General features: G+C 40.5%; 1 protein-coding gene across 1 annotated transcript in view; it reads left to right on the top strand.

The window, feature by feature from the left end:
- slc44a5b (solute carrier family 44 member 5b) overlaps positions 1-25750 on the top strand; it is a 32998-nt gene continuing 7248 nt past the window's right edge. Inside the window, exons 1-9 of the mRNA XM_062424266.1 lie at positions 1-37; positions 12475-12523; positions 17811-17884; positions 21556-21640; positions 22026-22110; positions 22244-22357; positions 23589-23649; positions 23746-23869; positions 24044-24088. Of these exons, the coding sequence (XP_062280250.1) occupies positions 1-37; positions 12475-12523; positions 17811-17884; positions 21556-21640; positions 22026-22110; positions 22244-22357; positions 23589-23649; positions 23746-23869; positions 24044-24088 (674 nt within the window). The remainder of the gene's footprint in view (positions 38-12474; positions 12524-17810; positions 17885-21555; positions 21641-22025; positions 22111-22243; positions 22358-23588; positions 23650-23745; positions 23870-24043; positions 24089-25750) is intronic.

Here is a 25750-nt window from a genome sequence, read left to right as displayed (position 1 = left end):
ATGGCTAGAAAGACGGACATCCCCTCCTCTTACTATGGTGAGTCGGGTTCGTCTTTGTTGTAGACGGCAGGATATTTTTCTCCCTCTTTAATGTTATGACAACACTGGATATAAGGGTATCTTATTTAGCTGAATAATTTCTCACCCCTTGCCGTGATTTACAGGACGGTGAGCTAGCTTACATCGTCAGTTGCTAACTGAGGCTATTTAACGGTTACGCAGCAACCTAACCGCAAGTTACAGTAACGGTTGTTTTTTTAACGTTATATTAGCCTAAAAAATAATTAATGTCCTTTGTTAATTCAAATGATATTATATATATTTTTACCTTTTAATTGTTCACCTTTTGTTTAAAAGTGTACAAAACAATTTTATTATGTCCACATTCCTCCTTTGTCACTTTGTCACTACTGTAAATGAAAATGTCCCTCTGTACTGTTACTGATGAAGATGTTGATGATTACAAAGGGAGTTACATCTGAAGTCACACCTTTTAAGATTTAACTCAGGAGGGTTTTTCTTTTCATACATTGCTGTTTTTAATTCTTTAAAAATCTATTTTTTTAAAGATTTTGTAAATAAATCATGACATGGGCTTAAATTGTTTCACAGTACCAATTAAGCCCATGCAAGACTTTTGACTATATCTTTATTTTATATTCGAAAAAATCTACATAAACTAATGAATACATTTTCAAAAGAGAGCTGAATCTTGCTTTATAAGAAATGATCTCCCTTATAAATCATGTCAGTATCCATGAAAAACACCTGAACTCAGATTTTAGTGGACATAATGGGCACATTTAGCCTAACAGTGGACAAAAAGTAATCAAATGTAATAAGTTACATCACTTTGATTAAGTAATTGAAATAGTAACATCATTTATTACACTTTAAATAGGGTAACTAGAAATCTGTAACCTATTACATTTCCAAAGTAACCTTCACCAACCCTGCTATACTCATTATCATTTAATGTTAATCTATCAACTTTTTTCAAATAATTGATTGATTTTACCGAAAATAGTGAAAAAATCATAGGGAATGTTTGCCTTTTTTGTTGCTTAAAACAGTTATTTATTAATTAAATAGTTTCAGGTGTAACGCAAATTGATCTTTAGCCTTTGCTACAGCTGCTAACTAGTAGAGGCTTATAGTTGACTCCAAATATGCACACAGAGTAGCAATAACAGTAATTATGTTTTAATAAATAGCCTAATGTTTCTTTTTCTTATTTCACACCATGCATTGTCTCAAAAATGATCTGTAGGCTTAGCTAACTCCAGTGATATTAACTTGATATTTTTGTGTTGTTTACCAGGTGTATACTGCTCTAGTGCTCATAATAGGAGACTGTTAACAACAATACATCTAATCTTAAGTTGCACTTTACAGTTTTCTTCTTCACTTCTCCCCCACACTGAGGATAATTATAACATTGTAACAATAGCAGTGCAAGTGTGCAGGTGGTAATGAAGGTTAAACGCAGTGTCATCTCTTAATGGTTTTAATAGCAAGGGATTATGTTATTGTCTCCAAGTGGCATTTTTGATTCTCGGTGCATTTAGATATATTTAATCCGTGGGCAGATTTTTTTTGTCCATTATCCTGCGTGAGTAATCATGTTGTTTATCAAAGCAATCTAATCCTTTATTACAACCAGATGCCACACAGACAGCAGACAGCGCCTTTCTTCTGAAACAAAACGTTGCTTACTATACACCAGAAAACTACTAACAGAATATCATGGAAAACAAACTATCTATTAAAAGACAGACACTGATATATTGAAACAGGGTTGCTTTCAGTGAAACAGTCTTTTACAAAAACATTGTTGAACAAAAATCAAAAATATTAAGCTCCACAAAGGATGAGATTTCAGGCTTTACTAGTCGTTGTTGTTATGTGACCATAATCATGGAGTAACTTCATATCTCATACTGACCAAAAGGCAAAAAGAGACCAAAAATATAAGCTATAATAAAGAATTTAATGTCATTTTCTTTTCATTTACATTTCTTTACTGCACTACATTTCTTCAAATTGGCAGATGGCAATGCACTACGACATAAGGTTTGTCCTCATTATCAGTTACAAATTCATCAACACCCGAGATGACTGCGAGAGAGGCTTGAACCTTAAATGACAGTAGCTGCACTGTCTTACAGTGGCATTGGCATGAAGTCCCTTAATGGGGAAAGATACTGTTATATCCCCACATGCTGACCCCGAATGTTCCTCAGATCTCATGACTCCAGCACTCTGCCAGTCATGGCTGCAATCTGTCAGCTGTAGTTGATTCTCACCGCTCTCCGCAGACATGCAGCTCACCATCGGGGCCTTCAAACCCGTCACTCCCTGTTCACAAGTTCAAACTGCTGCTTTACAATGTACCATGAACCAGATACTGGAGATTATCTGTGAAGTGTCGTAAATAAACAGCTCCATGCAGGTTTGGAGTGAGACACAATGTAGAGCCTGTGTGTCAATATGATTTTTATTATCATTATTATCATTATTATTATTATTATTGTTATTATCATTATTAGATGTTGCCAGATTATTATTTAGTTACAGTATGTGCATCATTATGCTGACTAATACTTACATTTACTTCCATTATCTTATGTTGCTTCAGCTCAGGCACCACCCTTCAGAGAATAACGTAGAATAGAGTGACACAGATTAATTAAGGAACATAATTTTGCCCTAACAGCGCTTTATGATAGCTCATAAACTGAATATCTTTGGGTTTTTGGCTGCTGTTGGAACAAAAAAAGCAATTTCACTGCATTTTTGGGCTTTATGATGTTGTGATGGGCAGTTTTCCAAATATTCTGACCACACTAACAACCAATTAATCAAAAGAATTGGCAGATTAATCGATTATCAGTAAGGAGGAAAGATGACGGCATTACAGTCGAGACAAAGTGACCGGGGGATGTATCATGGGAGTTATCTAAGCATCAACTTTGAGACAGGATGGTTGAGCCAAAGGAAGGAGTTATGATGCCTCGCTATGTTTAGGTCCGCTGCTTAATGTTATTGGCTCCCTGGTGCGTTCATTTCATCAGCTAGATTAGCAGAAGACCAACTCAAAGGGTTTTTATTTAGTCTCACAACTGAGTAAAGAGACAGATAAATTCTACATCAGCATCCTTTACCCCAAAGTGTTGTCAAAATTATGTTTCACAAACTGTATTTGCTGACTAAATGTGGAGTGTTTAGTCCATCTTATTTAGTGTTTTTTTTCTCACTAATTTTAAGAGGTTTCCTGTCACTTGTAGATATTTATTTCCAGTTAAGCTAGTTGACTCATTGCATTAGGGTGACGTCATTTCACAAAAAAGAGAGAAAGAGGAAAATAAAGACACACCCTTTGTTTGTTTTTTTGACCGCAAAGTCTGTTTTGAGGAAGGAGTGCTGATGTTCTCATCTTTTTTCTCAACTGGAAATCCTCCCACTATCTTGAAACTTATCACTTATATTCTGGGAAATATAGTGTTGTGATATTTGTAGTTTTTTTAAATTAGGATATGTTATATTGTATAAAAGCAGCTCAAAGTGTTTTACCTGATAGTGAAATTAAAGTTGATAGATGATTACACTGAATTGATTTTTTTACCTAGCCCTAACATATGGTAGATTTTACATTTAATGAACAGGACGTCCTGTAATGGAAACCATCAAAAACACACTAGAAGCCCGAAGTGAACCAGAAGCTAATCAAACTACCTGCCTCCCCCTTCATTTACGGTCATCAGATTTCCTGCACTACATCCCGGTCTGAAGTGTACTTCTGAGGCTACTACATTATATAATGCTTCAAACTACGTAGTGTGTGTTCAGTGGGCTGATGCTGTCCTGCTAAAATGTTCAGTCAGTCAGAAAAGTAGAGAAATAGCTCATAATCATTCTGTGACAGGTTTGTAAGTAACAATTTAGATATGGCTTCCATTCACCACAGAAAGTGTTGAGTCGGGCACACAGTTAATTAACAAATTTCTCGCATGGGCAGCTTCCCTAAACGCTGCATTTTTATACAGAGTCAATGCAGAAGCCTGACAGAGAGCAGAGAGCTTCAGTTCAGAATCAAACATTCACAGCCTCTTCCTGTGAAATTGCAGTCAGAGAAGGTTGCGGATCAAATGCCTCATTTTGCACCGCCGACTAAGTGCTATTATGGGCTTTTTATGTGTCACTGTCCTCTGCTACTCATTTCAAATGAATACCGATGCTCACATTTGTTAGTTTTTGTGGCATTTCTGCTCATTATTTTCAACCAGGCTACATTCCTTCGCTATTAATTTCTCTCTTCTCAAGAGGTAGCTGTGTCAGTATCGGTGGAAGTTTAAAGTATATTATTCACACTAATGAAAGGTTAGTCACTAATAATTTCACACATGCACAGAGGCAAGCACTGGAAGGTTATTTGTTCAGGTTCATGAAAATGGGACATTTAGCTCTGAATGGCAGCAAGGAGACTTTAAATTTCCAATTTGCAGTGCAGTCCGTGTTTGTTTATGTCTGGAGGGCTGAGTGACTCTGACGGTGACGTTTTAAAGACGACCCAATGATACAGTGAAAATAAGCAAGAGAAGCAGCTATATTCATGCTAGACACAGTCCTACAGCAGCGAGACTAGAAATGACTTCTGGTTGGTTTTATGTGCTAAACAATGCAGCTAGCTTTATCGAAACAGATGAATCATTACCCAAAAACAAAAAGAGACACAATGTTCTGGTGTTGTAAACATGCTTTGCTGCACAGGTTAGGTTAGGTTTCTTTATTTGTCTCCTGAGAGAAAGTTGTCTCGGACCGGGCAGTGCTACATATGACAGTATATAAAAAAACATATAATGAATAGGTAGGTTACAACAATGTAACAATGTGCATTATAAAAACAAAAACAACATACCAGAGATTCATACATACCTACATACATACCCACATACATACCCCTATGCAACAATATACAAAAACAAACCTCACATCATACACAGTTACGTCCTTCGTTGTCATTGATCCTCCGTCAACCACTCATTAAGGAGCTTGATTGAGAGAGGGATGAACGAGTATTTAAAGCAATTGTGTTTGCACAGAGAAACCTTGTACCTTCTCCCTGAGTTCAATAGTTCATATTTAATATTCTAATTTTGCCTGCCTGATGGTGGCCTGCTCAAACAGATCTTGTGAAGTGAGTGGGGCAGGGTTACCCATAATCTTACTTGCCGTCTTCACCAGGTTATGGATCTGAGATTTAGATTTGACTGTAAGAGGACTTGCATAGTACCAGTGTTTCAGTGGCTTTGACGCTGTTATGAGTTTGATATGCGCAGATTGCTGAGAGGCAGAGGTTCAGATGATCCCCTGCTGGAGAACACAGGCAGTAAAGTGATATAATATAATCAGCCAAATCAGGACATCAGGGTGTAGAAACAAATTGTACTCCTAGGAGAATGTCACATGGTTTAGGAAAATCATATCATATAATTATTGGCAGGTAGTCCTTAAATCAATTTTGGGCACAGAAACTCTTGTTTGACACTAATAAATCCTGAAACCACATCGCTGACATTCAGTGAGTAACTCAGTTTAATTTGCATATGGGGAGCATTTGCACACGGGCGGCGATGACTCAGGAGGGAGAGCAGGTCGTCCACTAAGAGGAGATTTGCTCCTCAACTCCCGGCTCCTCCAGCCCACATGTCAAAGTGTCCTTGGGCAAGATACTGAACCCCAAATTGCTCCCGAAGGCTGTCCCATGGGTGTGTAATTGTGTGTGAATGATTAGAGAGAAAAACTCTTCCTGATGAGCAGGAACCTGACACGGCAGCCTTTCTCCGTCAGTGTGTGAATGGGTTAGTGTGGATGTAGTGTAAAAACGCTTTGAGTGGTCCGAAGATGAGAAAGACGCTACGTAAATGCATTTACCAATTACAACATTCAGCTGTTTAGTGTTCTTTGTCACCGCAAAGTGCAACCAGTTCAGAAAATATACAGTTAAACAAAAACATGGCTGTGTTTGTGAAAATGTGTGAAAACAGCGACATTCCTGTCCTTCCTACTATCAGAAATCTGGGCCCAGTTGCATCCTGCCAAACATAAAACGTATTCAACTTTAATGTGCAAAGAGAGATAAACATTTCTCTGAACCTACTCGGCAAAAGATGCCATCTTAATTAGTCATTTAGTCCATTACATAATTTTCCTAAAACATGCAAATAAGTCTGCCTACAGGCTGAGATTATTTACAGTCTCCTGTTTCTGGTGCAGATCAACTTGTACATCATTCTGGGAGACTAATGATCTGCTGTATTCTGTCCTGATGTTTTTAAGAAACCAACACAAATCTCAAGCCACAGCAGACTGAGAGGAGACTGTTGGAAAGTACAGAATAAGTTGAATACTGATTATGAAAGGAAAGCACTCGTAAAGTTGTGCGGATGTGTTTATGTGTCGTAGTTAATAACTATGTTTCCTCACTTTGGTGTCTATCGCATATTTAGATATCAAGATGTGGTCTATCCCTTTAAGCTCAAGTCTTTATAAATCCTGGCCAAAGCCAGTTGTGCCTGTCATGGATCCACAATAAGAGGACAGAGTCTCACACAGGGCTGCCTGGAAACTCCCAGAGAAGTAACCAAGGTCACAAAGGTTCAGCAACAATACTGCTACTCCTCCGCTCCGAGCAGCAGGGCTAGCTGTCAGCGTCTGACACTCTCAGATGCTAACTCCCCTCCTGGGGGTCGAATCCCAACCCGGATCCAGCTACTCTCGGATTTTGAGAGGATGTCAGCTGGCACTGTGCCTTTGCTTCACTCTGAAAAATATGCACAGTAAATACTGTTCATGTACCGTTAGGAGTTAACCCAGAAGTCTACCAAGCCCGATACACCAAGTGTACCGTCCTGTCCTCTATCGTCTGCTAATGGTTGAAAGGATCCCACGGGACACGGCTAAGTAAACATAAATCCCAGATCTGGATGATGTTGTCTTGTCTTAATAAAGAAGACAAGCACTTTAAAGGTTGTATTGTTCTCCAGAGAGCGGAAATAAGAGCAAGGCCGGAAAGATGAATATGAATACAGAAGGGCGATAGAAAAGAGGCAGCAGTGTTTTATGTCTCCACATCTTGATCATTATGAAAAAAGTAAGCCATCTGTCATTTTTCAACTGCATTGATTCTTTCTGAGATTAACTCACAATCCCTTTTTTTATTATCAGAAAGTGTGATTATGGTGCTGTTTCCAATTCGTGTCAGTGAGTGAGTGAGTGAGTGAGAGAGCGAGCGAGCGCTAATACAAATGGGAACGCTGAGCACGCAGTCCCCCCATTGAACAACATGTGTCTTGGAGGTGATCAATCAGGCCTCAGGGAAGTGATGCAGGCTTGTTAAAGGCAATCGGAGTGTTTCCATGACCACAGTATTAAACAATCATGGTGCCTGTGGAGGAATGTGCACTGCTGTACGTATCATATTGAAGAAAGAAAGAAAGAAAAAGAAACCAGAAGATGTGATATGGAGGGAGGACTGACTTCCTGTTTCAATGAAGAGGTGACAAAGGTCAGCATGAACGAATGAGGTCATCTTTCTCTTGTTGTTTCATGCTGTGCGTGTGTGTGTGTGTATTTTCTGATTCAGTTGTGAATCTTTGACCTCCTCCTAGTTTCTTATCCTGTTCCAGCTTTACTGACCTTTATCTTTACGATAGTGATCTCCACCAGCAGCTTTGTTACTAATGTGATCTGCATCCCTCTCTGTTGTTGCAGAAGAAACTTGAACACTGCTAGTTTTTAAATAGAAACTTGAAGAAAACACTATGCCCCAAAGCAACGTTTCTGCTGTTGCTTTCCTCTGTGAATTGGCAGAAGCCTGAGCCTTTATCAAATATGAATGAATATACAGTACTGTACACAGTATTCAAATTACACTCTGTGCCCATCCTGTTGAGTCATTATGTTGAATTTTTAAAAATTGTTTTATTTGTAGCTAGATCTTACACCTCTTTAGCCCAACACAGTTTTGACAGAAGCATCACAGCACTTCACTCGCTTAAGGACTTGGAAATGTTTATGAATCAGCAAAAACAACAAAAAAAGTCCTTCCCAAATGGCCCCTCTGACCCAGCCCATGTAGAGCACCTGCAGTGTTCGAGCTGTTTGCCTGACCACGGTATGAAAGAGGCCTGTGTGGGACAGTGAAGCCTGGGCACACTGGTGCCTGTGTCTGCCCATGTTGGTTTGGCTGTGTACTGGATGTGTTTACAGAGACTAGGGAGGAGGGCTATGGAAACGAACGAGAGAGAAAGTAAAGAAAGTTTTACACTTGAGGGTTTGATGGCAACACTGTGCCCCCATAGGTTAATATTTTTGTATTTTTTTTGGACCTTTTAATTTCTCGACTTTCTGTTACAGTTATAGGCTGACTCCAATTCATTCCTTTCTATCACACAAGCAATCTCATCTCAGAGTATCTGCAGTCATATTTGCCACATAAAGTCTGTGCGACTCCGTATATGCGCACATAATCCCTGAGTAGTCTAACCTTGTGATAAAGTGAGCCACAGGAGATAAGTGCGCCATTTTTTTCTCATCCCAAATTGTGAAATACACAGTGATGAACTGCTCCTGTGACTTTCCCGTGAAGCTTTATCACTCCAGGCCGGATTGTTACATCTGGCTCTCTTCCAGCACTCTGAAGTTGATTCTCAGCAGTCGATCTCCGCACATACTTCAGTCTGTCTGACAGCAGGTACAGACTTCAAATTGAGGCATTGTCACAATACCTTTCAGTCTTTTTTGAGATCTTTTATTAAACCTCTCGCAGTAGTAGGCATTTTAACACATCATTTTTATGTGGCGCGGTCTCAGTTGATGGTGTTTGCTTTTCACCACTGTAAATTGATCCATAGATCTTGTTGCTATGGTGGACTAGCTGCACATACAAATGGGATTGGGGAGCGAAGATTACTGCCAAAGCCTTTGTCTGATCCTGAAATGTAATTCCTCACCCCGTCCAGCCTCATTGCCTCAGAGCCTTTGATTACCACCTTGATTGTTGTGTTATGCGTAAATCTTTCAGTCACAGCAGCGCACCGCTGCATTATATAACACTGTCAATAGAAGAGATGAGCAGTTAGTGGAGCTAACAGCAACTCTCCCTGTCACAGCGTAGCGTGCCTGCCAGGCTTTTTCCAAATGTTGGTGACTACAGGCCCTCATTCAGCCTGACGACGGAACAGCAGCACACATCCAGTCCACCAGCCTTGTCTCCTGCACTGGCACACTGCAGTGCGGTCTGAACAGCCGTCAACTAATGCAGAGTCTGCTGGTGGCCCGGCATCGCTGATGATTTTCACTGCTCTCTTTTAACCCCTTATTGAAATCTGTTTTGTGGGTCAGAGGAAAGTACACTGGACTGGTAAAAGTAGTCCGGCAGCAGCTGAAACTAAATTTAGCTTCGCTGAATAAGCACACGCTGTGTCACCTGAATGTTAGCGTTTTACAAAGAAGAGCGTTGTCATCCTCCAGAAGCTTTTAGTTTGTATCTTTATTATAAAATGTTGTTTTTAGAGAGAGTCACATGTTGTGCTTTGACAGTCTCATGTTCGGGGTTCTGTTCAGCATAATGATTACCCTAATTTCTCAGCATTTGGCGTAGGGACATGCTGCCTGTTGGTCCTCTTGCTGGACGTACTGGCAGACTCCAAACAGAGGGCTCATCAAGAAACCACTGACATGACTGAAAACAACCTCCACTCTCTGACACTCGCTGACCCACAATCTGTCATCTCACTACTGGCTCTCCTTGATCTCTGTGTGATCCAGCTCACTCTCACCATATGGACTAACCTGTTTTTTTGTTTTGTTTGTTTGTATGTTTGGTTTTATTTACACAATTGCTCCTTCACTCTGGGGACCTGCATGTGTTTTGAATATTCAGACAATCTAAGCATTACTAGCAGACTAGTAGATAGCTATATTGCTCACACCCTATAGCTGTACATCTAACTCTGGTATAGGTGTAGCAGCGACCATAGGGATGTAAAAGAAACTGGATGTAACGTAAAGCACAACGTACAGGCTCATACATCTGGCTCTTGGTATTTACTCCATCTCAGGTGACCAGTGGTAGTCCCATTTGGTATGAAACTATTGGGGGGGGAAATTAGCTTATCAGTCATGATATCTGTATTATTATGTGTGTGCGGTATGTTTCATGTTTGTGTGCTTGTGTTTGAGCTCTGCTCTCAATAGCGCAGACCAATCAGTTGACACACAGCGTAGCATCCTCTTACATTCAAAGTCATTGCTCAGCAAATGCTGCAGTGAGCACCTCGTCTGGTGACATTGTGTCCTTGGCTGAGGAGTTCACATACTTAACCCAGAACATCTCCCATTTTTAGACCTGAAACAGCTCAAGTGAGTGACAGCAACACCGATGGCTGTAAACTAAAAGGTTTTTAACAGCAAGGACAAAAGAAAAAGGGACATGGAGCCCCTCATATCAAATGCAGCTCAGGCTGCTTCGATGACAAAGAAGCTGAAATGGTCATTATCACACCTGCAGTGAATGTAAAGAATGTCTGCATGATTCAGTTGTGACCTTTGGCTCATGCAGTCCTCCATCTGCCACAGTTCAGCCCGCAATGAAACATATGCTCTGTAAGAAGGAATAGGAACAGAAACATGACGGTGCAAACTTCCAAATTCAGGTGTATTTCTGGTCTTGTCGTTTTTGTGCTGCTGACCGTGCAGCTTAAGGACGACCCGAGGTTGTTAGGGGGTGAAATTGTTGCATTGTTGCTTTCCCTGACATTATTTTACTGTTGGCCCAGAAATCTGGCAGCTATGTCCTTCAGATTACCACTGCTGTAGTAGAGAGACCACAGCAGGGAAAAGCAGCCTTTTAGAGGGTCAGAGCAGGAGATATAAGATGAGACTGTGAAAAGATTTGATGGTGAAAGAGTTATGAAATATAAAATTCTCTGGGTAATAAATAAGCTGCCAGGATTTGGAGTGTCTGTTGACGGTGTTTGATGTACTCTCAACTAAGAAGTTCTTTCTTCATCATTCTCCATGAATATACCCTGGTTAAATCATTAAAACCACCTGCCTCATATTGTGTAGGTCCCCCTTTAGAGGCAGGATCATGGCAGATTTTGTGGTTTATTCCAGAAGATAAAAAATTACGGGACATTTTTTATGGTAAACTTTCTGTATCATGTTAACTATTTCCAAAAAAATGATGATCAGCTTCGTGATGTGACTTTTATATGTTGTCACTGCTGGTTGTGAATGAGAAAGAGAAATGATAAGGTACGTTTGATTTAATGTTCTGTGCTCACTGAATATCCTCAACCAAGCACTTTATTGACGTCTACGACGCTAGTGGTCGATGAGTTCACAGAACTGAGTTATTGAGCATGCTCATCGACAGACGCACAACACAAAGCTGCTCTCCTCAGAACAAAAATGCGGAGTTGTTACAGAGTGAACTACGCTCACTGTGTTCATCTTAATAAAAGATTACATCACCTATTGCAAAATGATGGGTTTTTAATGAGTCTTTAATTGTTTTTGGATGACTGTGGTGCTCCCTTGGGTGGAGGCATAAGCACTGTCTGCGTTATAAGGATACTTTTGTTGTTGTTGTTGTTGTTTTGTTTTTTGTCTTTGTTTTTTTTGTACATAAACTCAGAAGTTGCACAATTCGATAGTACATTCAGAACAGACCCAAAAAATGTACAAGTGCGTAATAGACTGTACTCATTCCTCACATACTGGCTCGTACATCTCTTGACGGGATCGGTATGGGAAACGGACAGATGGGAGATAGGCCCAGTCATGCTGCCCCTTAAGTCTGCCCCAGCTGCTTGGAGATATTACGCTCCACGTGTGATGATTAATAGGTCCGAGGGAACACGTCATACTTAGTTTCAACTGGGGTAGAGACAACTCGGGCACCAAAAAAGCAGCCAATGATGAATCCAAATGCACTGTCACACCTACATGTGCTGGAGTTAACCCCTTTGGGTGACTGATGGTTCCTGCTCCTGTGGTTCAGTATTTACTCTGCTGGATCAAATGGGGTTTCCTTACTGTGACCCAGATAAACAGTTCGGCTCATGAGTTGTTAAAATGATTTATTATATTTCCGTGTTAGCTACATTGTTTTGGCTTGTACAGATCAAGCTTCGATCCCTCTTCATCCCCGTCCCACCAGGAGACCTGCACTGTGAAATGGCCTAGTTACTGTAGTTTGTCGTGGCCAGTTGAACAACACAACACGCTAACATGTGATGTCAGTGTTATAAATGCTGCTCATAACCATTTTGATATTGTTATTTTCTGTTTCTCTTCTCTGTTTCTTTCTGTTCAGTCTTTTATCTTCTTGTTCTGTTGATGAACCAGACGTTAGTACAGTTTGCTGTACATGACTAACCTCACCGTGCTCTTCTTGTCTTATAGGTGAGCCACGCAAGTTTGACCCAAACTTCAGAGGGCCTGTTCATAAAAGGTATTACATAAACTCACCATCACCACCTTTAGCTTTATACAGCAGTAGTTTCATCCAATTACAAACGTTTAGAAACACATTTGAGACATTTTCTCGGCACTGAAGGAAATGTTTTCACCTGCATTGTGCAACCACTGATACCAATTGGACTTTGTAATATTTAAAATAGGAAATGTTTTTTTATGATTTGACCTTTTAACTAGTCACTACCCTCCAACATCTGATTCTTAGATGCTTATTGATTGAGCCTGTTGTGTAATCTTTTGGCGTGCACCCCTGTCCGAGTGCTGATAGATTGATCACTTGTCACGCTACGTTAATAAAGATCGAGAGTGAGCGCTGGCATCTCTATTCCACTCCACCGCACAGATCAATGTCCATAAGTCAAGCTGGTGGCTGGAGTTAGCCCAATGACACACATTATTAACCAACCAGATACACCCAAAACAGATGTAGTCCACAGATCAACAGGGCCATTTCAGGGAGATACGGTAATGTCTCCGTTTGTGGCGCTGCTCCTGATGAACTGCAGTCTGCTGTTTGCCTCATGATGGCTACAACTCTGTACACATGACAGTTAGTTTTTGCATTGATTAGAATTGAAGTTTATTATAAAATAGGGTTATTAATTGAACCAAACCAAAACACATAAAAGTGCTTTTTTAAACCTATTTGATCAAATATTGAAATATCACAATGAAAGAATGTCAAATTCACATGAAATTGTCAAGTTTTAGGGTAATTTGGGGACTTCAAAATGTGTGATCTGGTACATTTATACAGAACTCTAAACTTCAGGAGTTTTTCCCTACAAAAATAAGCATGTGAAATTTAGAAAAAAAAGTCTACATCCAGTCTACCTGATTTCTTTAGTGCTGCAATGAAGAGCAGAATTTTGCAATAAAGCAAAAAAAACCCAAGGGTGTAACCACAGGCTTTTCTTGATGATTTAGTCATTTTCTGAGGTAATGTAGGCTCTTATCTCTTTTATGTTCAGTGTCAGTTTGGCAGGCTGCTGTGAAGGCATGTTTCAGTCCTCCTGTGTCTCTTTATCCCACCCTCTCCAGCCCATTTCACTGCTACAGCTGGGTGAAGGCACCAAGGATACTTTGATGTTTCTGTGGCTCAGAGGCTTTTTCTTAATGAGAACTGGGAGAGAATCTGTTGTCGTCTTGTTTTCATGCAAGCTCAATGTCTAAATGAAGTAACTCTGTCTGTGGTAATTGAGTAGTCCTCTAAAGGCTGCACAGAAGTGGGTGCTGCGTAGCGTTAATTTAACCTGACTCCAGCTTTAACAATAAGATGCACAGATACAGTCAGGTGTCAAAAATATACACAGGTGAGCCACAACTGCACAAGCATGTTGCAATATAAGAATGCCTTTAATAGTGTAGTTTACTGTAAATGTGCACTCACAACGATTTACCAATAAATCAGATGCTCGCTCACATCACAGATATGTGTACCTAAAGGAGCTGTGTGGTTATGAGGAAAAGAAAAATGTTCTCAGTTGCTGCTCACTCTTAACTTTTTTGTCCCTCTTGGCTCGTGTGACCATGAGAAATTTCCCTTTTGTGTGGAGATCTGGTCCTCCAAATATCTCTTCCTGTTAATGTCTGTTACAAAGCAGGAACAGTCTGGCAGATTCACACCACAGTGGCACCCACGCTATTCTGTGGCACCGCTGCCATCTGTGTCACCTTGGCTCCTGCAGAATATCAGCCTTGCAAATAAAGCTCTGACACAAAAGTTTCCTTTCGCACCGACAGATTTTTTTTTCCTTCCACGCACCACTGCCCGCCCGCACAGTACACATGCAGGGCAGTGCTGCGGTCTGTATGTGTAAGTGACATCTGCGGAGATCTGAAGGTTTGGACCGAGGCCAGTTGGACAATATTTTGGATTTGATTCCCACCCGTCATTAACGTGAGTGTTGGGTGATCCAATCACAAGTGGAAAGTTCTGCGTAGATCAGTTGACACCTTGAACGCGTCTCTACGTCAGCAGTATGCATTCCACCCCTCCTGAAGACGTTTGGCGTGTGGGCAGAATCAAACCTCTTCAGCTCAAAGTGAAATTGACAGCATTGTTTGTGTATACTCCATCCAAGAGGATCTTTGTTGCCTTTTGTTGTATCTCCTTCTTCTTTGCACTTTAATATGATGCCTTTGGCACGTGAATGAGTACGTACTTCTGCATACAAGTATGTGGTCTTTCAATGTGGACCAGGACACATTCGATTGTGGCCATATGCGGCTCAGACTAGGGCTGGGCGATTATGGCAAAAATCACGATTAATTGAACTTTTAACCTCGATTACGATTAATGAACGATTATCTCCACCCTTGATGAACAATTATGTATTTTCACAGTTTCTTTTGTTTTGTATTTTACACTGCTGCCCTCATACCATATTTTGTGATATTGTGGCTCATGAGTATCTTTAGGGAGTGAAAATAATGATGTTTTAAGGTGTGACACTGTGGTTAATGTCTAGTTTACTTGATTAGAACTATGAAAAGATCATGGTTTGGGTTCAAATGATCACTGGACGATTAATTGACATGAGCAAGATTAAGTCGATTAGAGTTTCTAAATGTCGGTTTCGATTATTTTTTGATTAATTGCCTAGCCCTAACTCAGACCAGCTCTGAATTCAGTGTGAGTGATCTGATCTCGATGCGTCCTCAGTGTGTCTTGGCTACATTCACATCTGTACTTAGAGCTGTCCACTAGTGATCACATAATCTAAGAACAAGGTGCAAAATTAATGTTTTTGTCCACTGGCCAAATGACTTGTGAATGTTCAAACTTTACGAGCCTCTCAATAGACTACCACAGCTAAGCTACCAGCCATTCGCATATTTTAGCATTTGGCTTGTGGCTGGAGCTAATTTTACGCCCTGCAGGTTGCATTTTAATGCCAGTTGTGAGCAGGGCCGATGTGGCCTGCTTTTCTGAGATAAGAGAACAAACCAGAATTGTTTTCACTCTCCTCACATTGTCAGTTTCCCTTTAACACTCACCTTTGCATGCTTCAAAAGTGACTTTGTATGAGCACTGTGGTGCTGTGTTTGTGCTTTGTCTTAATAACGCAGCGGCCTCTGTGAGTGCGTTGAGAAACAAGACACAATAACAGTAACCATCACATGACAGTGGAGGAGGGGAGACTTTAGAGTCCCCAGGCTCAGATCTCCACCTGCTCTCATCCCAGATGATGTGTGTCTGAGTGACAGCTAACTTATGTACCAGCTAAAGGACGGGGAGGGACTCAAAGACCAGGAATGCAACCATCGCCATGGCAACCCAGACAGCTCTACCCTGTTTTCTTATTGAATGAAATTAAGTCGTACTCCCTTTGTTAATAAAATGCACAGTATTAGCAGCAGCTTTGCTGATGGTGTTGCAGGTTGTCTTTATATTCCTTGTAAATATTGTCACTGTGGCTTTCTTCACCAGGCAGTGATTTGGACATTTTAGCTTCTTTTGTTTCTTTATTATCTCAAAAAAATAACTGCTGTACTTTCAGAAAAATGTACTTTGATGTGTGTCACAAGTCCCTGAGCCCTGTCTCCAACTGCTCTTTTAGTCTTTTGTCATCAAATGTCCGCTAACAGAGGCTCCAGCTGATGTTTGGATGTTTTCCTGAAGATAATTAGCAGCTTTGGGTCAATTATTTACCAGCTCCAAATGTGCTGACCAGGCTATGGGGGGAGACATCACATTGTGAATGTGCAGTCTTAATGTGTAATTCAGATCAGAGAGGTGATGGTGGAAACATCTTGTTCTGAAATGAGAAACAAGGAGTATTAGCTGCCCTGCTGGGACAGGAGAGTTTTCCAGACCCCTATATTGCTCAGTTCAGCAAACCGATCTACTAAAGCAGCCTATTAACAAGCATTGCAGCAGTTATTAATGTGGGCCCATAAAAATGAGCTCATAATTCCAACTGCGCTTTCAAACATTTGTGGATAATTTACGATGCAAGCCTAAATTACACAGCTGACCCTTAATCTAAGAGGCTACACTAAGCATACATTTAAAATAGTTTTTAATAGTTAAATTTGCGTTTCCTTATAAAAGTACATTCAATAAACTTGTTTGTTTCTGTTTAAGGACTCTATTATAATATGGTTGCTCTAGTCTTTCTTATTGTCAGCTAGTTAATAATGAAATTAAATTGGAAGGCTGAGGAGCAGCACAAATGAGTTGTATGTATGGGATATGTTTGGTTCTCTAATCATGCTGCATGATTTTCTGCAAACTTGTCACATCTCTGAGCGCAGGTTTCCTTTTAACCTTGGCTGTGCTCTTCTGGATGAAAAAAGAGAAGGGTTGAAAGCTGAAGGAGATGTGGGGCCAAGTCAATTTGTGCAGCATATGCTGTTAGGTGGGCTACGTATGTCCTATGAACTTTGCTTTATTCAGAGACTGGGCTCAATATTCATCGCCTGAATAGTTTTGAAAGAGGATGAAGAAGGGGTTTGAACAGTACCCTCTCTCAGGGTGGAAAGGATGGGAAGAAAGCTTGTTATGGGAGAGAGACAGTGAGACGGTGTATAAAGATTCAGAGAGACTCCGGGATGCTGCTTTAAACCAGCAGACTGAGGCTACTGCGGAGAGAGAGAGAGGCAACCTTCAAATAGCTGTCTCTTTGCCTGTGAGACAGTTAACTCTGGGGGGGATCCAGAGTCTCATTAGAAAGTCCGGGGAGCTCTACCACAGTTTCTCTGAAAGCGTAGAATAAAGTTGACACCTTGTCATGCCTGGTAGCAAGTATCCAGATATAAAGCTCAAACTCACTTGCCATACAGCAGCTGTGTTATGATTACCAACAATGAAATGGTTGAACCCACAGCATTTCTTTCCTCCTTAACATGAGAAGTGTGTTGCTACCTTCTGCTTTCTACCATTAACTTGATCAAGTTTGCATGGCAACACAAGCTGTGTGCCTTCAAACCACATCGAAGCTGAGCTCAGAGGAAACCACAAAGCCATCTCAAGCAGACAAAACTTAACCAGGCTGCAGTTTAGATTTCACTGTAAAAACTGCACATGCAGTTTAAGGGTTTATACAGAAGGTCACACAATAATGAATGGACCAACAATATCTAACTTAACGTCTTTCTGTTTGCACCTCTATAAATGAATTCAATTACCCCCGAGGTCACAATGCTAAATGATACTGATTTGGACAAAGAGTCTCTACTGTCAATAAATCACCTTATTTTTCTCTCTTACTTTGGTTTTCCATGTCACTGATCTACTACTCTTTTTTTATCCCCAGGAGCTGCACCGATGTGGTTTGCTGTATTATTTTCATTGTTGTCATCCTCGGCTACATCGCCCTGGGTACCGTGGGTAAGTTTGACACATTGCTGCCATGAATTCTCATCGAGGCTGTTTACATCATTACAATGTCGTAATGTCTTCATTTCAAAATGCATTTTGGTGATCTGAACACAAGGGGGCAGCCGAGGCACATTGCCGTTTACACCACCTGTGCCTATCATGCGTCTCCAAGGTGTAGAGCTGACCACTTGTGTGCACAAGTGCATAGTTATTATGCTAAGAAAACAAAAATGTTTCAAGAATTAATAAACATGTACGAGCTATTCCGACCATTGAGATTGGCAGGACAAAATAAAACGGCATTGGCACGTTGTCATCAAAACAACCGCCACATCCTGCACTGATGATGTATTTTCCTGTTAAATCTTCGTCAGGGACGCATCAGGATGCATTAGTGTTTGCATAAATGTGTCCCAGAACACTTCGGCAAGTGGTTTGAGTGATCCGATCACAATGTGTCTGAGTTGTCTTTTACACTTTTACACTGTCCACGTGTGAGCCGATCGCCCAAGATGCATCTATTAAAACTGCATCTAAACAGTCAATTACACACAAACATGCACGCTGTGTTGATGTGTTATGGTCTGGTCATGGTCCTGGACCTAGAACCTCCTTACTTATCCTGTTCTGCCAGTTGTACAAAGTAATCCTTATTCGTGAGTTTTTGTCTGAAAACAATGAGACAAAATCTTAATTTACCACAAACAAAATGGGACTGAACCTCTCCACAGGATGCACTAACACTTGAGGAGAAAACAAGCTGTTTTGTTTGTTTGACTTATTTATCATTTCATGGCGGGGTATTCAACAAAATGTCTGATTGTGAAAAGTGAGTGGGAGCTGAGAAATGCGGCTCCCCCAGAGATTGATTTATTCTTTTAATAAACGAGAGTTACGCTACAACATACAGCTTGTATGGCTCACTCTGGTTGTGTCTTGACATGACGTGATGGTGCTATTAAATCTATTTTGATGTCCCTGTCGAGTTTTTGACTGGGTGACCTTGTCTCCGAATTAATTCAAATTTTCTTAAAACCATTTAGTTCACCCGAGTGTGAAAGAGTGTCTACTTTGTCTACAACAGACTGAGGCCACAGAGGCTTGTGAATCATCACATCAGCATTCCCTTTCTTTCTTTCTTGTTCTTTTACCCTTTACCCTTTTCTATTTCTCTCTTCTTTGGTCAGTTTTCTTTTTCCACTTTCTCCTGACACTTTTCTTTCTCCCTTTCTTATACAAATACACTTCCTGTTTTATCAACAGCAGAAATGATAATACATTTCTTTCTTAATCTTTTTTTTTCACAGATTAGTGAAAAATGAACTCACAATGCTGTCACTACAAGTGCCATTCGTTACCATTTTGTTGTCAGTGGAGTTACGTCTCAATCAGGCTATGGGAAGGACTGTTTCACTGTTTCCTAATAATGTCAAAGAGCAGGAGACTTGACAATGACTGTGACTTCAAATAGACAATCAGCTGGAGAACTTTGCATGTGCATCATTTTTCTGTTTCATCATTTTTGTCATGTCAAAGACTTGTAGAGCGCCTTTGTTTTGCTGTTTCACATTCAGCACAATCCTTCATTGACTGGCAAGGTGAAGGGCCCTAACACTGTGTTGTTCAGGTTGCAAAAACAATGGACACGCAAGAATTGCTTAGTAAATTGAATTTTAGGGTGACTGCTACTCCTATCTAGGGAAACAGAACAAATTAAACAGGATTGATTTTCTTGTAGTTTTTTTCTGTGTAGATGTTTCTTCTCAATTAATATGCATACATGCAGCCCTCCAAATAGATTTCCATTGTGGTCCAGTGTTTTTAATTTGGTTGGTTATTTGTTGTCCTCAGTTAGTCCACAGAGGGACACATAGCCTTGGTCTGATGCCCTCACAGCATTCAGGAGCTGTATTGATTTAAACAGGACCCTCTTTGATCTAAAGGATCAAGTTATTTAATGATAATGATGGCTCAATAATGATGCAGTGCTTGTCCTTAGGTAGCAAGTAACATAGAAAATTAAAGCCGCAAGCGGCGATGGCGGGCCCTCGCTCACCCATGCCACCGCGGGGCCTGAGGCATGGCGGGGCTGTGGCGTGAAGCAGAAAGTGAGAAAAAACCTGGAAGGAAGCCTAAAATGCAATGTTTCATTCATCCAGTAGGGGGCAGTCACAGGTAGTTACACATATGGTCTGGTGTGTTCAGGGCGGCCACTCATCAGTCATGTGAAGTTTGGAGTGAATTGGACAAAGCATGAAGGAGTTATGAGAGGTTGATGGTTCATCCACCAGGGGGCAGTAGAGTGTAACAAAACACAAGCGGTTGCGTTCAGGGTGGGACAGTGATTACACATGTGAAGTTTTGTGGAAATCGCACAATGATGATGTAAAATATGGCACTTCCTGTTTCCACTAGAGGGCGACACGAGTGAGATCGCCTATGAGCGAATGGAGACGTTGAGGTCGGCACCCTGGACCTGTGTACCAATTTTCATGATGATACAAGTTCAATAAAGCCATCAAAAAGCCAAACGTATTTTCATGGCGAGGAATTGATGGTCGCCGCGTCGCCACACGGACGCCATTACTCGTAGCTTCACAGTCTTCATAATGTGGCTTCACCAACTGGTTCTGCATGTTTTTAGAAGTGGAATGAAGTTGATGGGGTCAACAATGTATTTTTTCATGAATTTAAGTTCACTTCCTGTTACCACCGGGGGGCGCTATGAGTTACGTGGGAAGTTAATATATCGGGACGTTCAGGGCGGAGCCATCATCATGTCCAGCAAGTTTGAAGCTGATTGGATGAAGTATGTGGGCGTGAGAGCCACTCGTATGTACATGGCGAGCACGCCAAAGTTAGTTGAGCCCTGGCAGACACGCCCTTTGACCTACGGATGCGCAGAGCACAACTTAAGCTCAGCTAGGTCTGGAGATGTTGCGTACCTAATTTGAACTTGATCGGGAGAACGCTGTGGAAGGAGTTAATTTTAGGCGGGAAAAATCAAAACCAAAATGGCCGACTTCCTGTTGGGTTGAGGTCGTGAGGTCAAGAGGCTTTTTTGCATATGTGGGTATAATACATATGTCTACCGAATTTTGTGAGCATAGGACAAAGTTAGCAAAATTCCCTATGGGCATTTTTGGACTTTGTAGGGGGCGCTATTCCGCCATTCTGCGTCGACCATGTGCGACCACCCAAAAATATCGAATTTCGGATGAGGCCGGAAATTGGGGCACGAAATGTCGGAAGAATAATAATAATAATAAACATTACAATTTCAATAGGGCTCTCGCCAGGCGACTTGCAGTTGCCGCTTGGGCCCTAATAAACATTTCAATTTCAATAGGGCTTTCGCCAGACGACTTGCAGTCGCCGCTCGGGCCCTAATAATAATAAACATTACAATTTCAATAGGGCTATTGCCAGGCGACTTGCAGTCGCCGCTCGGGCCCTAACTAAACAGGCTCTCACATTTAAGCACCCCAAGGCTGATAGCATGTGTTATTTAGTACCTCAGAGAGACTGAAGAGGAGGGTAATGAGTTGAACAGTGGCTTCTTGTAGCTCAGTAGGTGGAACATGGCAGTAATACAGCCAGTTTTAAGAGTGTGTGTCTCCTCTGTTCAAATCTAAGCTATGTGATTCAAATAGAAAAATGTTGTGGCTTTTTCTTTTCAGCCTGGATCCACGGCGACCCCAGGAAGGTCGTCTATCCAACCAACAGCCATGGTCAGTTCTGTGGCCAGCAGGGGACCCTTAATGCGTGAGTGGAAAAATATCAGCCTCTTAAATCCTTGTTCACTGGAATAATTATGTTCGCCCAATTTGTCCGTCAGCTGTTCAATGTTATCTTTACACCAGCAGAAGGATTTGACCACAAATCATGGAGATGGTTTGTGATTAATTATGGCGAGATTTACGGCACAGGTGTGTGTGTGTGTGTGTGTGTGTGTGTGTGTGTGTGTGTGTGTGTGTGTGTGTGTGTGTGTGTGTGTGTGTGTGTGTGTGTGTGTGTGTGTGTGTGTGTGTGTGTGTGTGTGTGTGTGTGTGTTTTCTGATAAAACATTGCACAGTAATGGGAAGATTTCTCAGTGTTTAAATCCTTCTAATCTGATTCATTTCTTTGTCTTCATCATTTGTCTCCACAGAAACAAAACCAAATTATTCTACTTCAACATGTTGAAATGTGCCAATCCTGCAGTTTTAATTAACCTCCAGTGCCCTACAACCCAGGTAAGACATTGAATGAAGCCACTTCTAGCAGCACATTTTACAGTGATTTATGTTCCTCTCCAACCTCTCCTCCATACTTGATTATGCAAGATTGATGGGCTTTCTCATTAAGAGGATGTGTTTCCTCCTCCAGCTCTGTGTCTCCAAGTGCCCTGACAGATTTGCCACTCTCCTGGATGCGCAGAATACCAAAAACTGGGATTATTACAAGCAATTCTGCAAACCGGGCTTTGAGATTGGCAGTAAGGTAAGAGACAGTGGTTAGTGGTCTGTTTTGATGTTTTGTTAACAGGACGAACACAATGACTTTTGTGTTAAACAAAGACCTTACATAATATATATGTTGGACAATCGTGTATATGGATTGTCACCAAAGATACAGTACAGTTTATTAAATCCAAATCGTTTGAAAAATTGACATTTGTGTCTTTTGTTGTACCTCAATAGTGACATATTGGTGAGTTCAACAGCTCACTCACTGTTGTTTGTGAGACAGCTTGTAGTTCTAAATGTCACTTCTTTAACACTGTGTACATATTTATTTCCGTAATTTTATTCATGCGAAAAGGGGCTACTATGGGGTCTAAATTATGAGAGTTTAGATTCTCTCCTTCTCTTGTGAACACTTCATTAGATATAATTTGACAAGATAATAATACCTGTTTAGCTTTTGAACATCAAAAGAATTCCATCCTCAACTCTCATCAATTTGATCTCTACCGTCATGTGAATGTGTTTGAGAGAAAGGCGGAAGTGAACTAGCTGCCGCTGATGCACATCACAGCCCTGTTCTGTCAGCTGGCAGCAGTTTAGTGACGTTGACGTTGACATGATTCTCCAGAAAGTGAGATGGTGTGTGGGAGCACCTAACACCTCAGTCATACTGTTTGAGCTGAATCATCAATTCCCCTTCCCACATCATCTCAAGTATGACAGTGTTACATCAGACTGGTTTTAGTCCATCACCGTCACCACTGATTATTGTTTTTGGGTTTTTTTGGTTTTTTCGGGAAAAAAAGGCAATATTAATTATTTTAGTGCTACTATCAGTGAAAATTGAATGTTTCTAAAGTGCGATCTGTAGGTAAGATTGTTATTATTATAACTGTTTTAGTTTTTGGAAAAAATACTGATGTACATTCAACATGTAGTAATTATCTGATTCAGTAGTCTCAACTTTGAATTTATCCAAAATGTAATAGTGCTTAATCATTATGTTGAATGATTCTTTTAATTACAATTTATTCATTGTTGTCCCTTACAAGAAATACTGTATAAACAGCAAGGCACACAAGGCTTTTACATAAATACAGAGACCCACACAACTGATTTTAACAATGGAAAGATTACTTAATTTAATGGAAAAGGCCCTCTACTGTCTCTAACTGTCATAAAGAACTGTCATGAAGGAATGAATGGTCCATGATAAATCTAATTTGCATTTGTTGAACTCATCGTCCCCTTTATTTCCCTTTCAGACAGTCGGAGAAGTCTTGCGAGATGAAGATTGCCCATCTATGATTGTGCCAAGCAGACCTTGTAAGTTGATCTAAAATAGTGTACACACAGTAATATGCAGCAGCTCATCATTTGTTTGCAAAGCCACTTAACAAACATTTTAAAAATGTCTTTCAGTTCTTCAGCGGTGCTTCCCTGATTTCATTACAAGAAATGGAATTTTAACTGTAGCCAATCAGACCAAATTCAATGATGGTGTCAATAGCCAGAGAAGTGTCAACGACCTCAAAGACGCTGCCAAGTAAGTCCTGCTTACCTGCAAAGCAAAGTGTTGTCTTTTGCTGTTTAATCAGTTAAGTTATGCAGATAAAAAAGTCACAAACATTAGATTGAGAATTCTTGCTGAGGTAAAAGATTATGCATGATAATACATCCTGAAAATGAAAGTGTTTTAAAACTGTTATACTGTCAATAGGGCTGCTGCCTCTGCTCCCAGAGAGCTCTGGACAGATATTGAAGGGTAGGACAAGTGGGTGTGTCACTGATGCCCAGGAATGTGTCCAAACACATTCACAGTCATTTGCATGTTTAATGCATGCACATGCAGGTTACCTACAAGTTCAACAGTAGAACTTCACGCTTTCCTACAAGCTTATAACAGCTGCTTTGTAATAGTGTGCTGTCAACATGTTAATGGGCTGATATAGGATAAGCAGAGAAATCATGTATTAAAACCAGTGAGCTGATGTCATAAACATACATGATTCAGTGATTGCTGTGATCAAATGTAATTTGCCTTGGATAACGTGGTAATGTAATGTGTTTTAATGCTTTTCTTTTTGTAGCCAAGTAACCGCCATGCAGCAAGGAGTGGACAGGTCTCAAAAATGATTTATTTCAGCTTTTTAACCTTGCCTCCGCTGTAGTCAGTACCACTGTGTAGACTAACCTTCCCACCTCTGCTTTTTATCATCAAGAAGAATCTGTCCCTGCATCCCTCCATCTGCAATACTGGAGAGGAATTAAGACAGATTAATACAACTGTTTGTGGTATATATTTACCTCTTAACATGAAGTAAAACTACTTCTTTATGAATTGCTGTGCACAATCTGTTTCAAATACAATAGAGAGTGATGTGGTGCCACCTGGTGGTCTTTGTGTTTGCTCCCTTGATCTAGATATGAACGCAAGTTTGCATAACTGCTGGATATGATCCAGACTCTGCTTAATGGACAGGGTGGCATTGACCTTTAGGCAGCTGAATTAAAAATCTTCAACATGCAGCTGTTTTAAGAACGGTTTCCTGTGCTGTGTTGGGCCCATAGAAATGTTAGCTTGTGCTCTGCCCCTCCTCTGTTTGTACTGGAGAGATTTATCTGCGTCATAGGGCAGTGTGTTTGGGACCTCGGTCTACAGTCGGACCTACTAGTTTTGTAGTTAGTTAAATAACTTAATTTGTTAAGTAGGTCATCCCACAGAAGTTTATAGTTTATGATGTTTATGCTTTCTGTTAATAGAGTTATTTAAATACACAAAAGATGTATTTATGCTGAATAATTTTCTTAAGTTGAGATTTTTATCTTTGCTCAGCACCGGGGAAAGATGATATTATTTTCTAGATCCTTCAGAGTCATTTTAAACTTGAACAGTTTTTAAATAGAGATTATTCAGGCAACAAGTAAAACTTATTTACTTTAATTAAAAAAACAACAACAACAATCTTCTGTTGTGTATTTCTTCCTGTTGGTTATCATACTCTTAACCTGTATTGTGAACAGAAATAAATGGATTCTTGATCTAACATATCCATTACCATGTGCTATTTCACCAGGTGCTCCTCTTATCACATTTAGTAACATGCTACTATACCATTCACCGCCATACTGTAGAACTACTGCTTAATAGTGCTTCGGTAACACTAATGCTGTATTTTGACTAAATGATTTTGAACTTCCCACCTTCATAACCTGAGATTATGAGGTTGCGTTTCAAAGCATTTTGAAACTGTTTTCATTTTTGTGTCCCTGTGGGAGCATTAAAGATAAAGTGTCAAAATGTTTTTGGAAAATTCTATTAAACTGTGAGACGAAATAACACAAGCATGCCACAGTCCCTATCTGTGTTCTTATTAAATCCCTTTTTTTGTCACTCGCTCTATTTCCCACCTTTTCCCATCTCACC

Source organism: Scomber scombrus, chromosome 8 (genome assembly GCF_963691925.1).
Source record: "Scomber scombrus chromosome 8, fScoSco1.1, whole genome shotgun sequence".
NCBI classification, from domain to species: Eukaryota; Metazoa; Chordata; class Actinopteri; order Scombriformes; family Scombridae; genus Scomber; species Scomber scombrus.
The sequence above is the reverse complement of the archived record's forward strand: the minus strand, read 5'-3'. Positions and strand labels throughout refer to the sequence as shown.